Source organism: Diabrotica virgifera, chromosome 10, assembly GCF_917563875.1.
Source record: "Diabrotica virgifera virgifera chromosome 10, PGI_DIABVI_V3a".
NCBI classification, from domain to species: Eukaryota; Metazoa; Arthropoda; class Insecta; order Coleoptera; family Chrysomelidae; genus Diabrotica; species Diabrotica virgifera.
This window is the reverse complement of record NC_065452.1, coordinates 131,295,594-131,311,243: the sequence shown is the minus strand read 5'-3', so window position 1 is coordinate 131,311,243 and position 15,650 is coordinate 131,295,594. Positions and strand designations below refer to the sequence as shown.

Genomic DNA, 15,650 nt, shown 5'->3' with positions numbered 1-15,650 from the left:
CACCGACGTGCCTTTTTTTCTGTCACATACAATTTAATGCGTTAGAAAGAAATCGAAAAACTGTGACGCACTGAAAAATGATCATGAGAAAAAGAATATTTGTAGATTTGTAAATGAATCTCTGAGCAACTTTTTTTACCTCAACCTATACCAAGAGAAAAAAAAATTGTTATTGTTAATTATTGACACCATATATGATCAAAGCTGGACAACATTTTAAAATATTTTTTCCAAACTTGATTTTCAAACGTTACTTGTTTTTCACACGCTTTAAATAGAGTAGCAGAAACTGTAAGGATAGAATTTCCAATGGTCAATATCCTTGTATAAAAATATTTTTAAAAGCCCCTCTGCGAGTATAGGTCTATAAAAATCGTTTACATAATGTGCCTTTACCATTTGACCATATGATAACTAGATGGGAAACATGGTTAAATTCTCTAAATTTCATAACCGATCATTTTGAAGGAATTAGAGACGTCATTTGTAGTTTCAATGTAGATAGGTGCTCAGGTGCTATAAAAAGATTGTGGATGTTTAAAAAAACCGTTATTAAAAAGTAATTTGGCACATATCCAAACCAACTTTGAAAATATTGCTGAATAAAAGCGAAACATTTCATTTGTACTGAAATTATCAATTCACTAGATAAAAAAATTAAACACCTTGGGAACACCACAAAATGTATCAAAAATTCTGCACGGTGTTAAAGAAAAATGAGGTATATCAAAAATAATTCAAATTAATAATAGTATTAAGGGGAGTTGTGAAAATAATTTAATTTTACGCGTAGAATCCTCAATTATTATACATTATTTAAGTTTGGTCCTTTAACTGAATATAAAGAATAAATGAATATAATGATGCAGGTAATAGAAATTTCAATATTTTTTTTCTGAGTTTAGCATAAAATAAATTAAATACCTCCAAGATAAGGATTACTGCGTTTTTTATTTATATGCATTAAATGCATAAAAGCATATTTCAGTGTATATTTTAACTGTTTTTTGTGCATATTTGCATGCATATTTTAGGGTTTTTAAGTGCATATTTCCCGAGCTCTAAACATAACTAAGCAGATTGATATTATGTTATGTAATTTCCACATTGCATCTCTCATATTAAAAATTAATTGCCGAGTCATTTGACAACCGATTTTAAAAAACTTTATATCGCAAGATAGGTAAATGACCATTCTTTTAATTTACAAAAAATATACTGGGTATTACAATAAAAAAATCAACAACGTTTTATTTTTCAAAAATGCGCCATTTTTTATTTAAAAGCGATATAATAAAAAATGCAATCCATTCAAACAAAACTTTTACTAAAATAAAACATTACAGCGAAAACCGCGTATTTCTATGAGTCGTTTAGAAGTTATAGGCAGTTGAAATGGGGGAAAATATAAGTGGACACCAGGTATTTTGGATGGAAATAATTGAAATTTTTAAAATTGTGATTTTACAACTGTTTTTAAGATATGGGTCTATTAGTTATACATGTAATTGTTGACAGTATATTAATCTAGAATTATTATAAAAACATTTTCTTGCAAAAATGTTCCTTGTTTTGAATAATTTGGACATTTGAATGAAGGATCTTCTTTGCTTTATGAATTCTTGACTTCTCTATAAATTGTCTCACAGCAAACTAGCCATATGTTGTCCGCCTCCCTGGCCTAAACCCAAACTGTCCTTAAACTTTGCTCTTCAGTTCTCTCCCAAATTTTCATTGTATCTGATATTAAATTTATCCCTCTATAATTCATAGGTCATAATATTTCGTACCAATTTCAACAAGCGTATCGTTCCTGCTTCCATGTATTGTATGACTACTTGGAAAATTGCCTCTGAGTACATGATGATTATGAGAAGTGATAATGTACCGGGTGTCCCAATAAGAATGGCTCTCGGCCATATCTCAGGAACCGTTTATAGTAGAGCTTTGAAATAAAAAATTTTATAACAAAAGTTGCCTCAGGAAAAGCCTGGAAATTATTTTCATAATTGTGGGACCACCGCTAGAGGGCGTAATTGAATATCAAAAATTAAAAAATCTAAATTTTACAAAATTTTCCTAATGAAGGGGCACTGGAAATCCGATCGTCGTATTCTTCATAAAATTCTACGCATATTTGATTTAACAAGTTTAGGTCTACCTTTGGAAATAAGAGGTGGGGGTGAGTGGGAACCTTGTTATGAAAAACTGGCTGTGAGTCCGGTTCTGCTTAATAAAATTTTGCAAACTTGGTCTTGTTGAAGACAGATCTTTTTCGTCAATGTAAAAGTTATGATTTCGAACCAACTTACTGAGTAATATGCCAGCTAGAAGGCGTTATTTTATATTTTTCAGAAATCTATTGTTCCTTGGAAAACATTAAATACAAACATGCATTTTTAAAACCATATTACAAAATTAGACAAAATTAGCAACAGAATAGCGAAAACCGCATGTTAATACCTTTTTTATATCTCGAGATATCTTACAAAACGTGTAAATTTAAAAACATAACTGTAACTGTCACCGGTAAACGAAATTCATTAAAAGTAGTGTGCTATGGAAACAACAAAGAAACATTTTCCAGCTGTCAACGTATATTAGGTCTTTTCAACGCTTCTCATTTGTTTCGAGCCTCGTTCATATCTCGTATATTAAAATTATACACGGATTATACGGCATATGACAGAGGCTCGAAACAAATGAGAAGCGTTGAAAAGCCCTATTACAAAGAAATAAAAACAACTATTTAGTGATGACATAAACGTTCAAATTTTTGCCCATCATTTTCGTTGCAAACATTTACTCTTTCAAGAGTAGATTGAACAGCAGTCTCAATTTCTGCTCTCGATATGCTTTGAATGGCGTTTAGTATTCTCTGGATAATGTATTCTAGAGTAGTGTATGATGGGCAACAATTTGAATATTCAGGTCGTCACTAAGTAGTTCTTTTTGTTCTGTGTTATATTTAATTTTAATAGTATTGTTTCTCTTTATATTGTTGTTTTAATTAATTATATTTTTATACGTTGACATCTGGAAAATGTTATTTTGTTTTTTTCCACAGCACACTACTTTTCATTAACTTAGTTTACCGGTGATAGTAACAGTTATGTATAAAATTTACACGTTTCTCGAGATATCTTGAGATAGAAAAAAGGTATCGACATGCGGTTTTCGCTATTCTATTGCTAATTTAATCTAATTTTATAAAGTATGATTAAAAATGCATACTTGTATTTAATATTTTCCAAAGAAAACTAGATTTCTGAAAAAAATTAAATAACGCCTCCCAGCTGGCTTATTACTTATTAGGATGGTTCAAAATTATCACGCTTACATTGAAGAAAAAGATCTGTCTTCAACAAGACCCAGTTTTCAAAATTTGATTTAGCAGAACCGGACTTACAGCCATCTTTTCATAACAAGGTTCCCACTCACCCCCACCTCTTATTTTCAAAGGTAGAGTTAAACTTGTTAAATCAAATATGCGCAGGATTTGATGAAGAATACAATAATCGGATTTCCAGTGCCCCTTCATTAGGAAAATTTTGTAAAATTTAGATTTTTTTATTTTTGATATTCAATTACGCCCTCTAGCGGTGGACCCACAATTATGAAAATAATTTCCAGGCTTTTCCTGAGGCAACTTTTGTTATAAAATTTTTTATTTCAAAGCTCTACTATAAACGGTTCCTGAGATATGGCCGAGAGCCATTCTTATTGGGACATCCGGTACATCCCAGTCGAATTCCTCGTTGAATTTTCATTTCATGTGTTCTCTCATGGTTTTCTTTAACTTTTTACATAAATACAGTGTTAAAATTATAGTTTTAAATCAGAGAAGTAATTAAAATTTTCTTCTTTTGAGGTATTTGATAAAGAACATAATGTTTCTGCAATTTCAGGACCCTTATCTTAAGAAATTATTTGAGGAAAATACTGTTTTTTATCTTTTAACAACTGTTTTTTGAGGAAAACAACACTTAGGTTTTAACAAGTATCCAAATAATAAAATATTTATTAAAATGTATTGTAGACTGGTATAACTATTATTTAAAAATGATTTTCACTATATTGCCGTATTTAAAATAAATAAGTCATGTGTAGTACTAAAATTGTAGCAAGCAACTGTACATAAAAATGTAAAAAAAGTTTAAATAAACAACTTAAATGACATGTTTTGTAGACTTCTTTAAAATTTTCAATTAGTTGCATAAGTGGAATAATAAGCGTTATCTAAAAGTGTATTAACTTTAAATTTACTTTAATGTGCTGCTTTTAAATAATTTCAAAAGTGAGGGTCGATATCAGTTGTAAACCCGTTTTCAAGCCAATCAAAGCGATGCTAAGAATATTTATATTCCAATAATACATCAAGTCTCTCAGGTGTCACAAGTCTCCCTGATGACGGGTAGACCCAGAAACACGTGTAAGAGAAAAATGACAACCGTCTATATTTATTGAGTGTCACGTTCTTACTCGACGAAAAATAGTACAAAAATAATAGTGGTTTACATCACGGTTCTTAGACATTACTACGGTTGCCCAGATCGACTAACCAATGAACATTAATGGTGCGATTACGTCACGAGAGTACTGTCATTTGAATCGTAATATGATTTTTTTTCGAATCCTGAGAAAACTAATAAGTATTTTAGAAAAATTTAAACGCAGAATGAAAGATTACATTATTACCGAGGGCGGAAAGCCCCTTAGAATAAACGAGCAGTTTCTTTTGAATGAAATATTTGAAATTAAATATCGCACTTCTCTTTTATTTTCAGCCCTGTAACTTATTAAAATAAACATTATAGAAGTTTTCAGGGACTTTCTGCTCTCGGTAATAGAATAGAATAGAATAGAAATATGCTTTATTGTCATGAAAAATTGTACAATTTTATCGACAAAGCTTATAAAAAGTCAAGAAAACAAAACAATAACAATCCAATTTACTAAAATTTTCATAATAATATAGTTTTTCATTCTGAGTTTAAATTTTTCAAAAATATTTATTAGTTTTCTCAGGATTCGAAAAAAATGAATACAATTAAAACACATTGAGAATTTTGACTTGCGTCAAAATTTTGCATTTTGGTACTTCCTCTTAATCTATAATTTATTGTAAGAATTTAAATAATAGGTACCTAATAAATTTGGCCACACTACAGCCTGTACCTGGCATTCTAAAATGTCATCAATATTATTATTATGTTAATACTTAATGAACTTTTAACGTTTTAACCTACCTTATAAATATATATTCTTTTTTAAACTCCTACAATAGGTACGATCTACAACTTTCATGAATAATTCAAAATAAGTTTTTACGTGAAACAACACCAAAATTACAAATACAAAAATATAAAGTAAGCTAGGAATAGGTACCGGGTTGTGAATTGGAAAGCGGGCCATAGGAAACTCAATGTAAAATTCTAAACTGTTGAATTCCAGCTTCCCTAATTATTTTACATCAAAAGACATTAGAAACTATTGGTCTACGAATTAAACATATTTCAAAATTTTGTAAAAATGTAATACATTTCAGTTTTTCAGCCCAAAATTAGGCTACACACAGTGCAATAATCACATGCAAATGTCACAATGAAGTTATTATTTTCACATTTTTGAACTGTCAATATTTTTATTTTATCATTTATTGTTTAAAAACAATACAATTGATAAGATACCCTCAGTTGCGGAGAAAGTACCTATTAATAATAAAGATTTTTTATTCAGTCAATGGTGTGAGCACTGTCAGTTAAAATAGTAACGTGTGGCCTAACTTTTATACACATACCTACTGTGGCAAATGTATCATATTTTTCAAAATTTTGGAATGCATTTAAATCATAGAACAATTTTAACTTTTGATTTTAATAGAGATTTGAATTCTCTAGAAGTATTCTCTCATGACTTTTGATGTAAAATAATTAGGGAAGCAGGAATTCAACAATTTAGAATTTTACATTGAGTTTCCTATGGCCCGTTTTACGATTCACCACCCGGTATAAGATAAAATGTGTATTATTTGTCTTATTATTTAATAATAACACAAATAATACACACATATATACACAATAACACACATTCAATGATCGAAAATCATTTAAAAATATGGGAATGTGTACTCTTGTGACGTAAAGTCAAAAATAATAAGTCTCCCCACCACCGTCGGTCAAGACAACCGTAATAAAGTCTAATAACCGTGGGTTTACATGGGTAAATTGTTGATGTATTAGTGGAATATAAATATTCCTAGCATTGTCGTGAATGGCTTGATTGAGTTTGGGTTTAAAGCTGTATTTAATGGCTATCGACTCTCACTTCATCTGTCCTAGTTAGTACGCTAAATGCGTACTTTTTGGTATATTATTTGACTATAATTGCTAAACAGCCGGTACGTTTTGAGTCAGTTGAGTCTTATAAGTCTCTCTGATGACTTGTAGACCCAGAAACACGTGTAAGAGATTGGTAAGAGACTTAAATTGAATCGAAATTCAACCGTCTATATTTATTTTGATTTCAAAAGTTTCTAAGGGGTCTTCTTCTTTAGGTGCCGTGTCTGTATTCAGACGTTGGCCGTCATCATGTTTACAATTTCCTGAAATCTCGCTCTATCGGCTGCTGCGCGAAATAATTCTTCTACTGTGCAGCCACACCATTGTCTAATATTACGCAGCCATGAAAGTTTCTTTCGACCAATCCATCTCTTTCCCTCCACTTTTCCTTGTATTGTAAGGCGAAGCAGATGGTATTTAGGTCCTCTAATTATATGGCCAAAGTATTCTGTTTTTCTCCTCTTTGTGATGCTTATGAGCAGACGTTCCGAATTCATCATTTGAAGAACATCTTCATTGGAAGTGTGCGAAACCCACGATATCTTTAGGATTCGTCGATAGCACCACAATTCGAATTCTTCTATTTTGTTTAGCATTGTGGTTTTTAACGTCCATGTCTCACAACCATACAATAGGATAGACCACACATAACATTTCAGCACCTTCTTTCGAATATTCATCGACAGGTTTCTATTACATAAAACTGGTTTCCAGGTCATAAAAGCCTTCCGTGATATTTCGATCCTAGTTATTATCTCTTCATCAGAGTCACAATTTACATTTAACCAGTTGCCAAGGTACTTGAAATGATTTACCCGTTCTAACTCATCTCCATCAAGAGAAAGCTGACCTTGATCTATATTAATCTTTCCAACTGCCATCCACTTTGTTTTTGAAATGTTGATTTTAAGGCCTCTCCGATAGCTTGCTTCACTGACTAGATTTAGTAGTGTCTGAAGATCTTGTAAATTTTCAGCAAGAATGGCTGTATCGTCAGCGTATCTAATATTGTTGATTACTTCTCCGCCTAGCCTTACTCCCTCTTGTCTGCCATCCAAAGCCTCCCTAAAGATTTCTTCAGAGTACAGATTAAAAAGGGTGGGTGATAAAACACAACCTTGTCGTACTCCACGTTTTATCGGCAGTTTTTCAGTACGACTGTCTCCAATTTGGATAGAGGCTACTTGATTGTAATATAAGTATTTCAGCAGTCTTATATCGTAGTGGTCAAGTCCTGCTGCCTGCAGGCAATCGAAAAGAGTATCATGTTGTACTCGGTCGAATGCCTTCTCGAAGTCGATGAAACAAACATAAACGTTCTTTTGGAATTCACAACTTTTTTGTAATAGAACGCGCATACAAAATAGTGCTTCTCTAGTTCCTAGACCATTTCTAAATCCAAATTGCTTATTACCCAACCCATTCTAGTTTCGCACAGAAGGAATACTCGGTTTTGTATAATACGTAAAAGTATCTTAAGTGTGTGACTCATCAAACTGATTAGTCTAAAATCGCTGCATTTGGTGGGCCTGCTTTTCTTTGGTAATGTTATAAACAGTGACTCCAACCAATCATCTGGTATTTTTCCTTCGTTGTAAATTTTGTTAAAGAAAGTAGTCAAGTAGGTAATGTTTTCCTCATCCAAAAGTTTAAGTAGCTCAACAGGGATTTGATCTGGTCCAGGTGCTTTATTGTTTTTGGCTTGTTGTATTGCTTTTATGACTTCTGCCTTCAGTATACTGAGACCTCTGTCTAATTGGTTGTCATAGGTAGTATTTGGAGCATTTTCTCGAGAAGCATCGTCAAAAAGGTCACTGATGTGTCTCTCCCATTCTTTGCACTGTTGTTCGTGATCACAAATTTTTCCGTCTGCGGTTTTAAGTACGTGAGCATTTTTCTGTTTGCTACTTCCGGAGGTATATTTAAGTTTCTTGTGGAGGTTGAAACTGTCATGCTTTTTTTGGAGGTCTTCTATTTCTTTACATGAATTCTCGAGCCAGGATTCTTTGGCCTGTTTAATTTTTCTTTTTATGAGTTTGTTAATTTCACGGTATTTGATAATATTTCTATTTTTGTATTTTCTTCGAACTTCCATCAAGTCTAGAATTTCTTGGTTCATCCATTCATTTTTTGCCAACATTGTAGGTGTTTTTAAAGATTCCCTTACGTCCTCTAAAATCGAGTTTTGAATATCGTACCAACATTCGTTAATAGTTCTGTTTTCGTTTGGTATATTTGATATTCTGTGCATTTTACTATTTATCTGCTGTGCTATGTGTTCGCGCGTTTGGGTGTTTTAATGGGGTCGAGATATATCTTACTAGGCTTAGTTGGCTTTGTTAGTTTCTTTAATTTAATTTTTATTTTGGAGCAGAGTAAATTATGATTTGAGTTTATGTCGGCGCCGGGGTAAGTTCTTACATCTTTAATATTGTTCCGAAATCGATGGTTTATTAGGATGTAGTCTATTTGATTCCGTACTATTTTACCTTGATGTTCATCTTGAGGGGATTTCCACGTGTAGAGACGCCTGTCTGGAAGTTGAAACCAGGTATTTGTAATGACGAAGTCAATTTCTTGTCAGAATTCTATTAGACGCTCACCTCTTTGATTTCTCTCTCCCAAGCCGAACTTTCCGGTGATGTTTTGTGTCATCTTTTGTCCAACTTTAGCGTTAAAGTCTCCCATAATTATTGTTGTTTCGTGTTTCTTTGTTGTTTTTAGCACTTCTTCTATTTGATGGTAGAATTCTTCCATTTTCTGCTCATCTGCATCTGTAGTGGGAGCATAAACTTGGATGATATTTATATTTACAGGTTTAGCATTCAGCTGTATTAAAATTACTCTGTCTGACATTGGGATGAAGTTAGTCACGTATTTACTAATATGCTGTTTCATAATTATTGCTACTCCGTTTCGATGCATATGGTCTTGATTTCCAGAAAAATAAACGGCGTATCCGTGTGCTATGAAATTCCCTGTATTTGGCCATCTTGTTTCACATACCCCCATGATAGTAATGTTTAGTCTGTCCATTTCAGAGAGTAGATTTCTCAGCTTACCAGCTTCATATAAAGTTGTTACATTCCATGTAGCTATTTTATACGGATTCTTCATTTTCATCTTATGTCTGGTGATGTTTTGCTCACAGGGATTTCGCTGGCTAGCGACCTGGGAAGCCCTGTGGTTTAATTTTGTATTCCTTCCCCTGCCGGATCTTGAGTTCCGCAGCCCATGATCAGTAATGTTATTCGTTTCACTAATTGATTTAATGATAACTTTACTAGGGATTATAATGGGGTGGTTTCCCGTTGCCTTCCCCATAGCAGTGTTTTAGCCGTATCAATCTAATATAGTAATTGTCGCCTAAAAGTGTCCGTATTAAACTGTTCCGAAACTTTTTCTCCACCTTAACACAGTAATGAAAATGCTGCTTCCTATTTCCATGTACATATTTGTGGTAAATACATGTATTTCTAAGTGGTACATTAAGTAAATTCTCTAAATTAATGCAATAAATGCTTATTATTTTCACTGTGTTGTGTTAGATATGAGTTATCTGACACTTCACTTTCCAATTTTGATTTGTACTAGCACCGTATTTGATTATTTTGCTTACTTGCTCCCTTTTAAGTTACTTTTAAGTTAGTTAGTCGCACTGTTTTGATTTGGTTTTCTTCCCAGGTGCGGAAGGAATATCGCAAAATAATAAGAAGACACTCCTGGTTACCGCAATGTCTTCGTTGCTCTAGCCCGAGTGGAGGATCGGGAAGCACCAGCGGCAGCTCCGGGATGGCGAAAGAACGGCGAACCAGCCTGTACGGTGGTTCTAACGGGAACCCTTCGGCTGGTACCAACTCCCATTCCACTGACAACTCTGTTCTTACACAACACGGAACTAGTGTGGGTACCAGTGTAGTCAATAACCTTAATAATGCGCGTCCTACTGCACTAGTCCAGATTGTCCCTAGAACTGATCTCAACAATGCTAGTACCACCACGACGAGCCATAAGAGGCTGCATAATGTCTCGCAACAAGGTACTATTATCTGAGAAATGCTTACCAAGTGCAGCTCGTTATGTCTCATGTTAATATAATGTAATAGATCAGGAAAGTAACGGTTTTTATCAAGACACTTCTTGATACAAGTATCTAACAACTGCTTTTTTGATAAAATTAGTGATAATAAAGGTGAAGACCGGTACTAAAGGTGAAGACAGGTAAATTATATGGAAAATGTGACACAATTTTACTGAAAAGGCATACAAAATCCTTTAAAATTAGAGTTAAGTTATTTTTGTTAATTTTTTGCTTAGTTATTGGAAAAATAGCTTCAAAAGTAGATTTTTCGAAATATATGAGAAACTTTTGTAAAAATGCTCAAAAATCTTAATTTCCTTTACTTCCTACATGGATCTGAATTATGTTACATGTTTATAAGCATAAAATCACAGTACTTTTGCAAACCTATTTTACACTAAGCGTCAAAATTAACGCACCACTTTAAAAATGGGACATTTTTTATGTCTCGTATTTCCTAAACCTGTTGTCCGATTTGAGCAATTTTTTTAGTATATTATAGCTTTATTCTTCGAGAATATTGATGTAATAATATTATTGCCAAACAGGTAAGTGTCATTGTATACCGGGTTTAACAATGATAGTGTGTTTTTTCCTCAAAGTTTTGAACACCCTGTGGAATATTCTAGCGTATATAAAATATTGAAATTAAAACTTAACTATAGCCTTAGGCTTTTTTAACATTTTGCTTTTTGATTCATTCGCTTATGTTGGATAATAAAATAGTTAGTTACTTTAACAACTAGCAATGTTATTCATCAATACAGGGTGTTTCTAAATAAGTGCGAAAACATTAAGGGATAAAATTCTGCATGAAAAAATAATGACCGTTTGCTTTATAAACATATGTCCGCAAATGCTTTGTTTCCGAGATACGGGATGTTGAATTTTTTCTTACAAACTGACGATTTATTTATTGCTCTAAAACTGGTCGAGATATGCAAATGAAATTTGGTAGGTTTTAAGAAGTAGCTATTGTGCATATTTTGACATACAATTAAGAATTTTATATTCACCATTGGCGTGCATACGGGTATAAACGTTTTAGATACATCCCGTATGCACGCCAATGGTGAATATAAAATTCTTAGTTATATCTAAAAAATGCACAATAACTACCTCTTAAAACCTACCAAATTTCATTTGCATATCCCAGCCGGTTTTAGAGCAATAAATAAATCGTCAGTTTGTAAGAAAAAAGTCAACATCCCGTATCTCGGAAACGAAGCATTTGTGAGCATATGTTTATAAAGCAAACGGTCATTATTTTTTCATGCAGAATTACCCCTTAAAGTTTGTCGCACTTATTTAGAAACACCCTGTATTGATGAAGAACATTGTTAGTTGTTAAAGTACCTAACTTTTTTATTATGCGACATAGGCGAATAAATCAAAAAGTAAAATGTTAAGAAAGCCTAAGGCTACAGTTGGGTTTTAATTTCAATATTTTATATACTCTAGAAGATTCCACAGTGTGTTCCAAACTTTGAGGAAAAACACACTATCATTGTTACACCCGGTATACAATGACACTTACCTGTTTAGCAATAATATTATTTCATCGATATTCTTGAAGAATAAAGCTATCATATACTAAAAAAATCACTAAAATCGGACAACAGGTTTAGGAAATACAAGACATAAAAAATGTCCCATTTTTAAGGTGGTGCGTTAATTTTGATGCTTAGTGTATAACAAATGTTTTAATCGTTAAATGATTTAGTTTGATAAAATAAGCCGTTCTCTTTAATTTGGTGCTTTCAAAATTCATTAAGTAGACCCAATAGTTTACGCATAAAAATGTTGTAGATGATTTTCAAAAAATCGACTTTTAAAGCTATTTCTGCAATAATTAAGCAACAAATTAACAAAAATAAATTTATAAACTATCATTTTAAAGGATCTTCTATGCTTTTTCAGTAAAATTGTGTCACTTTTCTATATAATTTAGCGGTCTTCATCTTTAGTATTTAAAATCAAATAGCTCTCTTACATTGTTTATAAGTAAAAAAATGACGTTTAATCTTTTGTACATTTTGTTTATCCAATTTATCAAAAGCTGTTGTTAAATACCTGTATGAAAGAGTGTTACGAAAAAGGCTATTATTTTGCGAATTTCTCTGGTCTATAACTTGTACAAAGTCCTTTGAAGTGCCTTCTCTTAATACCATCAAAATTCGTCAATTGGCGTTTTGAGTTAATATAGAAAAAACAAAAATCATTAGGTATACCTTGAACTGTAAAATTAAAAAAAAAGAAATCGATTTTCAAATTACTTTTACGCCACAATTTTTCAATTCACCCCTTTCCTCTAGAACCTGATTGTTTGCAAAGTAAATACCTTCCAAACAACAGTTTCGCTATATAGGCAACCAGCCATACACACTATCCATACATTACTACCACTATAGGTGGAAAATCTGTTCCACCAACTTACTCCACTATTCAACAAGTACATAATTAATGTTTTAAACTAATTTGCTGATATTCTCTTGTCTTCAGTTCTCGTTTCGAGCAGAGTTCAGCATATTCTCTTAAATTAAAATATCATCGATTTTATATCGCTTCAATTTTAATTTTTAAGACACATAATATTAGAATCTAAAAGTTATTAATAGCCATTTGAAAATATTTGATGGTATAAAGGAAAGGTACTGCAGAAAAATAAGCGTGTGGAAGCTTCAGTTAAGCATATGTGTGGCATTATGTTCACGTTTTTGCCAATACTTCTCGTACCTTTTGTTAAATAAATAAAGATAATTGCTTTTTCCATGTACAAGATTATTTTTAATTTATGTTATGGATGGCGGAAACACAAATTAAGTACTTGTCTGTTTTTAGCATCATTCGTCACACTCATAAATCAGTTACATACAAAATAAGCCTAAAATGCGCCTCAAACTATTTTCTGCATGATTTTTATGATTATGCATTTCATATAACTATTAACTAAGACATTTATATATTATTTTTATGTCTTAGTGACGTAATCATTCAAAATGGCAGATGGGCGCCATTTTAATAATTTTGTTGTAATAATATGTGAAGTAATATTTCATTTGAAATCTCGTGTATCACCCTAGGGAGAGTCCATATTTTTTGAAACAGCGGGAGAGGATGACACTAAAATCTAGGAAAATGCTGAGTGGCACAAGAGCTTTCAAGTTAGGTTTTACTTTTCATGTGATCCCATTTCTATACCCCAGTTAAAAACAATCATCCAGAACTCATATTAGAACGATTAATGGAACTATGGTGAGACGTCGGCCAGTATGAAGACTGATAGACGAAGTGAGCACAGATATTAAAAAAATATTAAGAGTGGATAACTGAAGAAGAGCAGCCATGGAAAAGGATACTTGGTGGCGGATGAGGGGGGAGGTTAGTGACCGAATTGGACTGTAGTGCCATAGGAGAGAGAGAAAAGCAATGATAGAAGCAAATTAATGGATACAAAAGTGCACAGAGGACATGAAATAGGCAGCGACCATTACGTGGTAGTAACTAAGATACGAGAGGAGATGAAAAAGAAGAAAAAGCCTAGTACAGAAATAGACCAGGGCGCATCTGTAAAAATATTAGTACATTTGGATGTTGAGAGGTGACTCATATTTTTTGCAGAAATTGCTTGAAAATAACTCATATAATAATATTTAAGTTATTCTCCCACTCAAAAAGGTCTGGAACATTGTTTAAATAATCAAAATGTCAAAAAATGAAGGAAAAATTATTTTTTTCTTGGTTTTTGATTATAACTTTTAAAAGTATTCATTTTCGATAAAAGTTCCACCGACATAAAAGTTGCGTAATTAAATTTGCTACAATATAGGATTAACTGAAAATTTTAAAAATTGTCACCCTTGTTATATAGCAATAATTTCGAAAAAACCATAAAAAAACAAGTATTCGCATTTTACGTTTTTCAACCATTTATGCTACACTTAGGGCCTTCATATTTCACCCAGAAAAACTTTATGATACGATAAAACAATACTGTAAATTTCATTAAGATCGGTTTAATAGATTTTGCAAAATAAATTTTGCAATCCAGCTTTAGCAAAAAAAATTCATTTTTTCAAAATGTTGCAGCACTGAAAATAAAGCAGACAGCAAGTTGAATTTTTTTTACGTATTAAAGAATACTGTACCTTTCATTTGCAATTTGCAAAATTAAAATCGTTTTACTACCACGGCGTCAGGATTTTTTTTAAATAAACATTAATTTTTGGTGCTACGCGCAGGACAGCGGATCCGTTCGCTCTGATTGGGCATTCCAATGACCTTTGATAATGATTGATAAATTTTAATTTTTAGTACATTTCGAAATAAATAAATAAATTTGTTTATTGCCAAATAAAAACACATACTCTGTCCTTTGAAATAACACTTTTTTTAGCAAAAACTTTTTTTGTTCATATATTGTTTTCACTTAGAAAATAAAAGTGTATTATTTTTAAACATTTGCAATTGTTTAAACAATTTTTTACAAACAATAATGAAATTAGTTTGATTTTTGTGGAATTAAAATATGAACATACAACAAAATATAGAATAAGAAAATAATATATTAGATAAAGATTGGAAGAAATTTTGGTGGAAATCAACTTGTGTGAATCGAACACCGCTGTCCTACGCGTAACACCAAAAATTAATGTTTATTTAAAAAAATTCCTGACGCCGTGGTAGTTAACCGATTTTAATTTTACAAATTGCAAATGAAAGGTACAGTATTCTTCTATTTGTAAAAAAAAAATAACTTGCTATCTGCTTTACTTTCAGTCCTGCAAGATTTTGAAAAAATGAATTTTTTTGCGAAAGCTGGATTGCAAAATTTATTTTGCAAAATCTATTGAACCGATCTTAACTAAATTTACAGTATTATTTTATCATATCATAAAGTTTTTCTGCGTGAAATATGAAGGTCCTAAGTGTAGCAGAAATGGTTGAAAAACGTAAAATGCGAATACTTGTTTTTTTATGTTTTTTTTTTCGCAATTATTGCTATTTTGCAACAAGGGTGACAATTTTTAAAAATTTTAACCAATCCTATATTGTAGGAAATTTAATTACGCAACTTTTATTTCAGTGGAACTTTTCTCAGAAGTGAATACTTTTAAAGTTATAATCAAAAACAAAGAAAAAAAATCGAATTTTTCGTTCATTTTTTGACATTTTGATTATTTAAACAATGTTCCGGACCTTTTTGAGTGGGAGGATAACTCAATTAT

General features: G+C 32.0%; 1 protein-coding gene across 8 annotated transcripts in view; it reads left to right on the top strand.

The window, feature by feature from the left end:
* The window catches only part of LOC114335105 (latrophilin Cirl), an 826,147-nt gene that overhangs the window by 789,377 nt on the left and 21,120 nt on the right, over nucleotides 1-15,650 (top strand). For 7 of the 8 annotated variants that reach the window (XM_050663557.1, XM_050663553.1, XM_050663554.1 and 4 more), the window contains one exon: nucleotides 10,026-10,244. In XM_050663557.1, the coding sequence (XP_050519514.1) occupies nucleotides 10,026-10,244 (219 nt within the window). Of the gene's footprint in view, nucleotides 1-10,025; nucleotides 10,381-15,650 lie in introns of all 8 variants that reach the window. The other variant, XR_007701173.1, reaches the window with a different exon arrangement.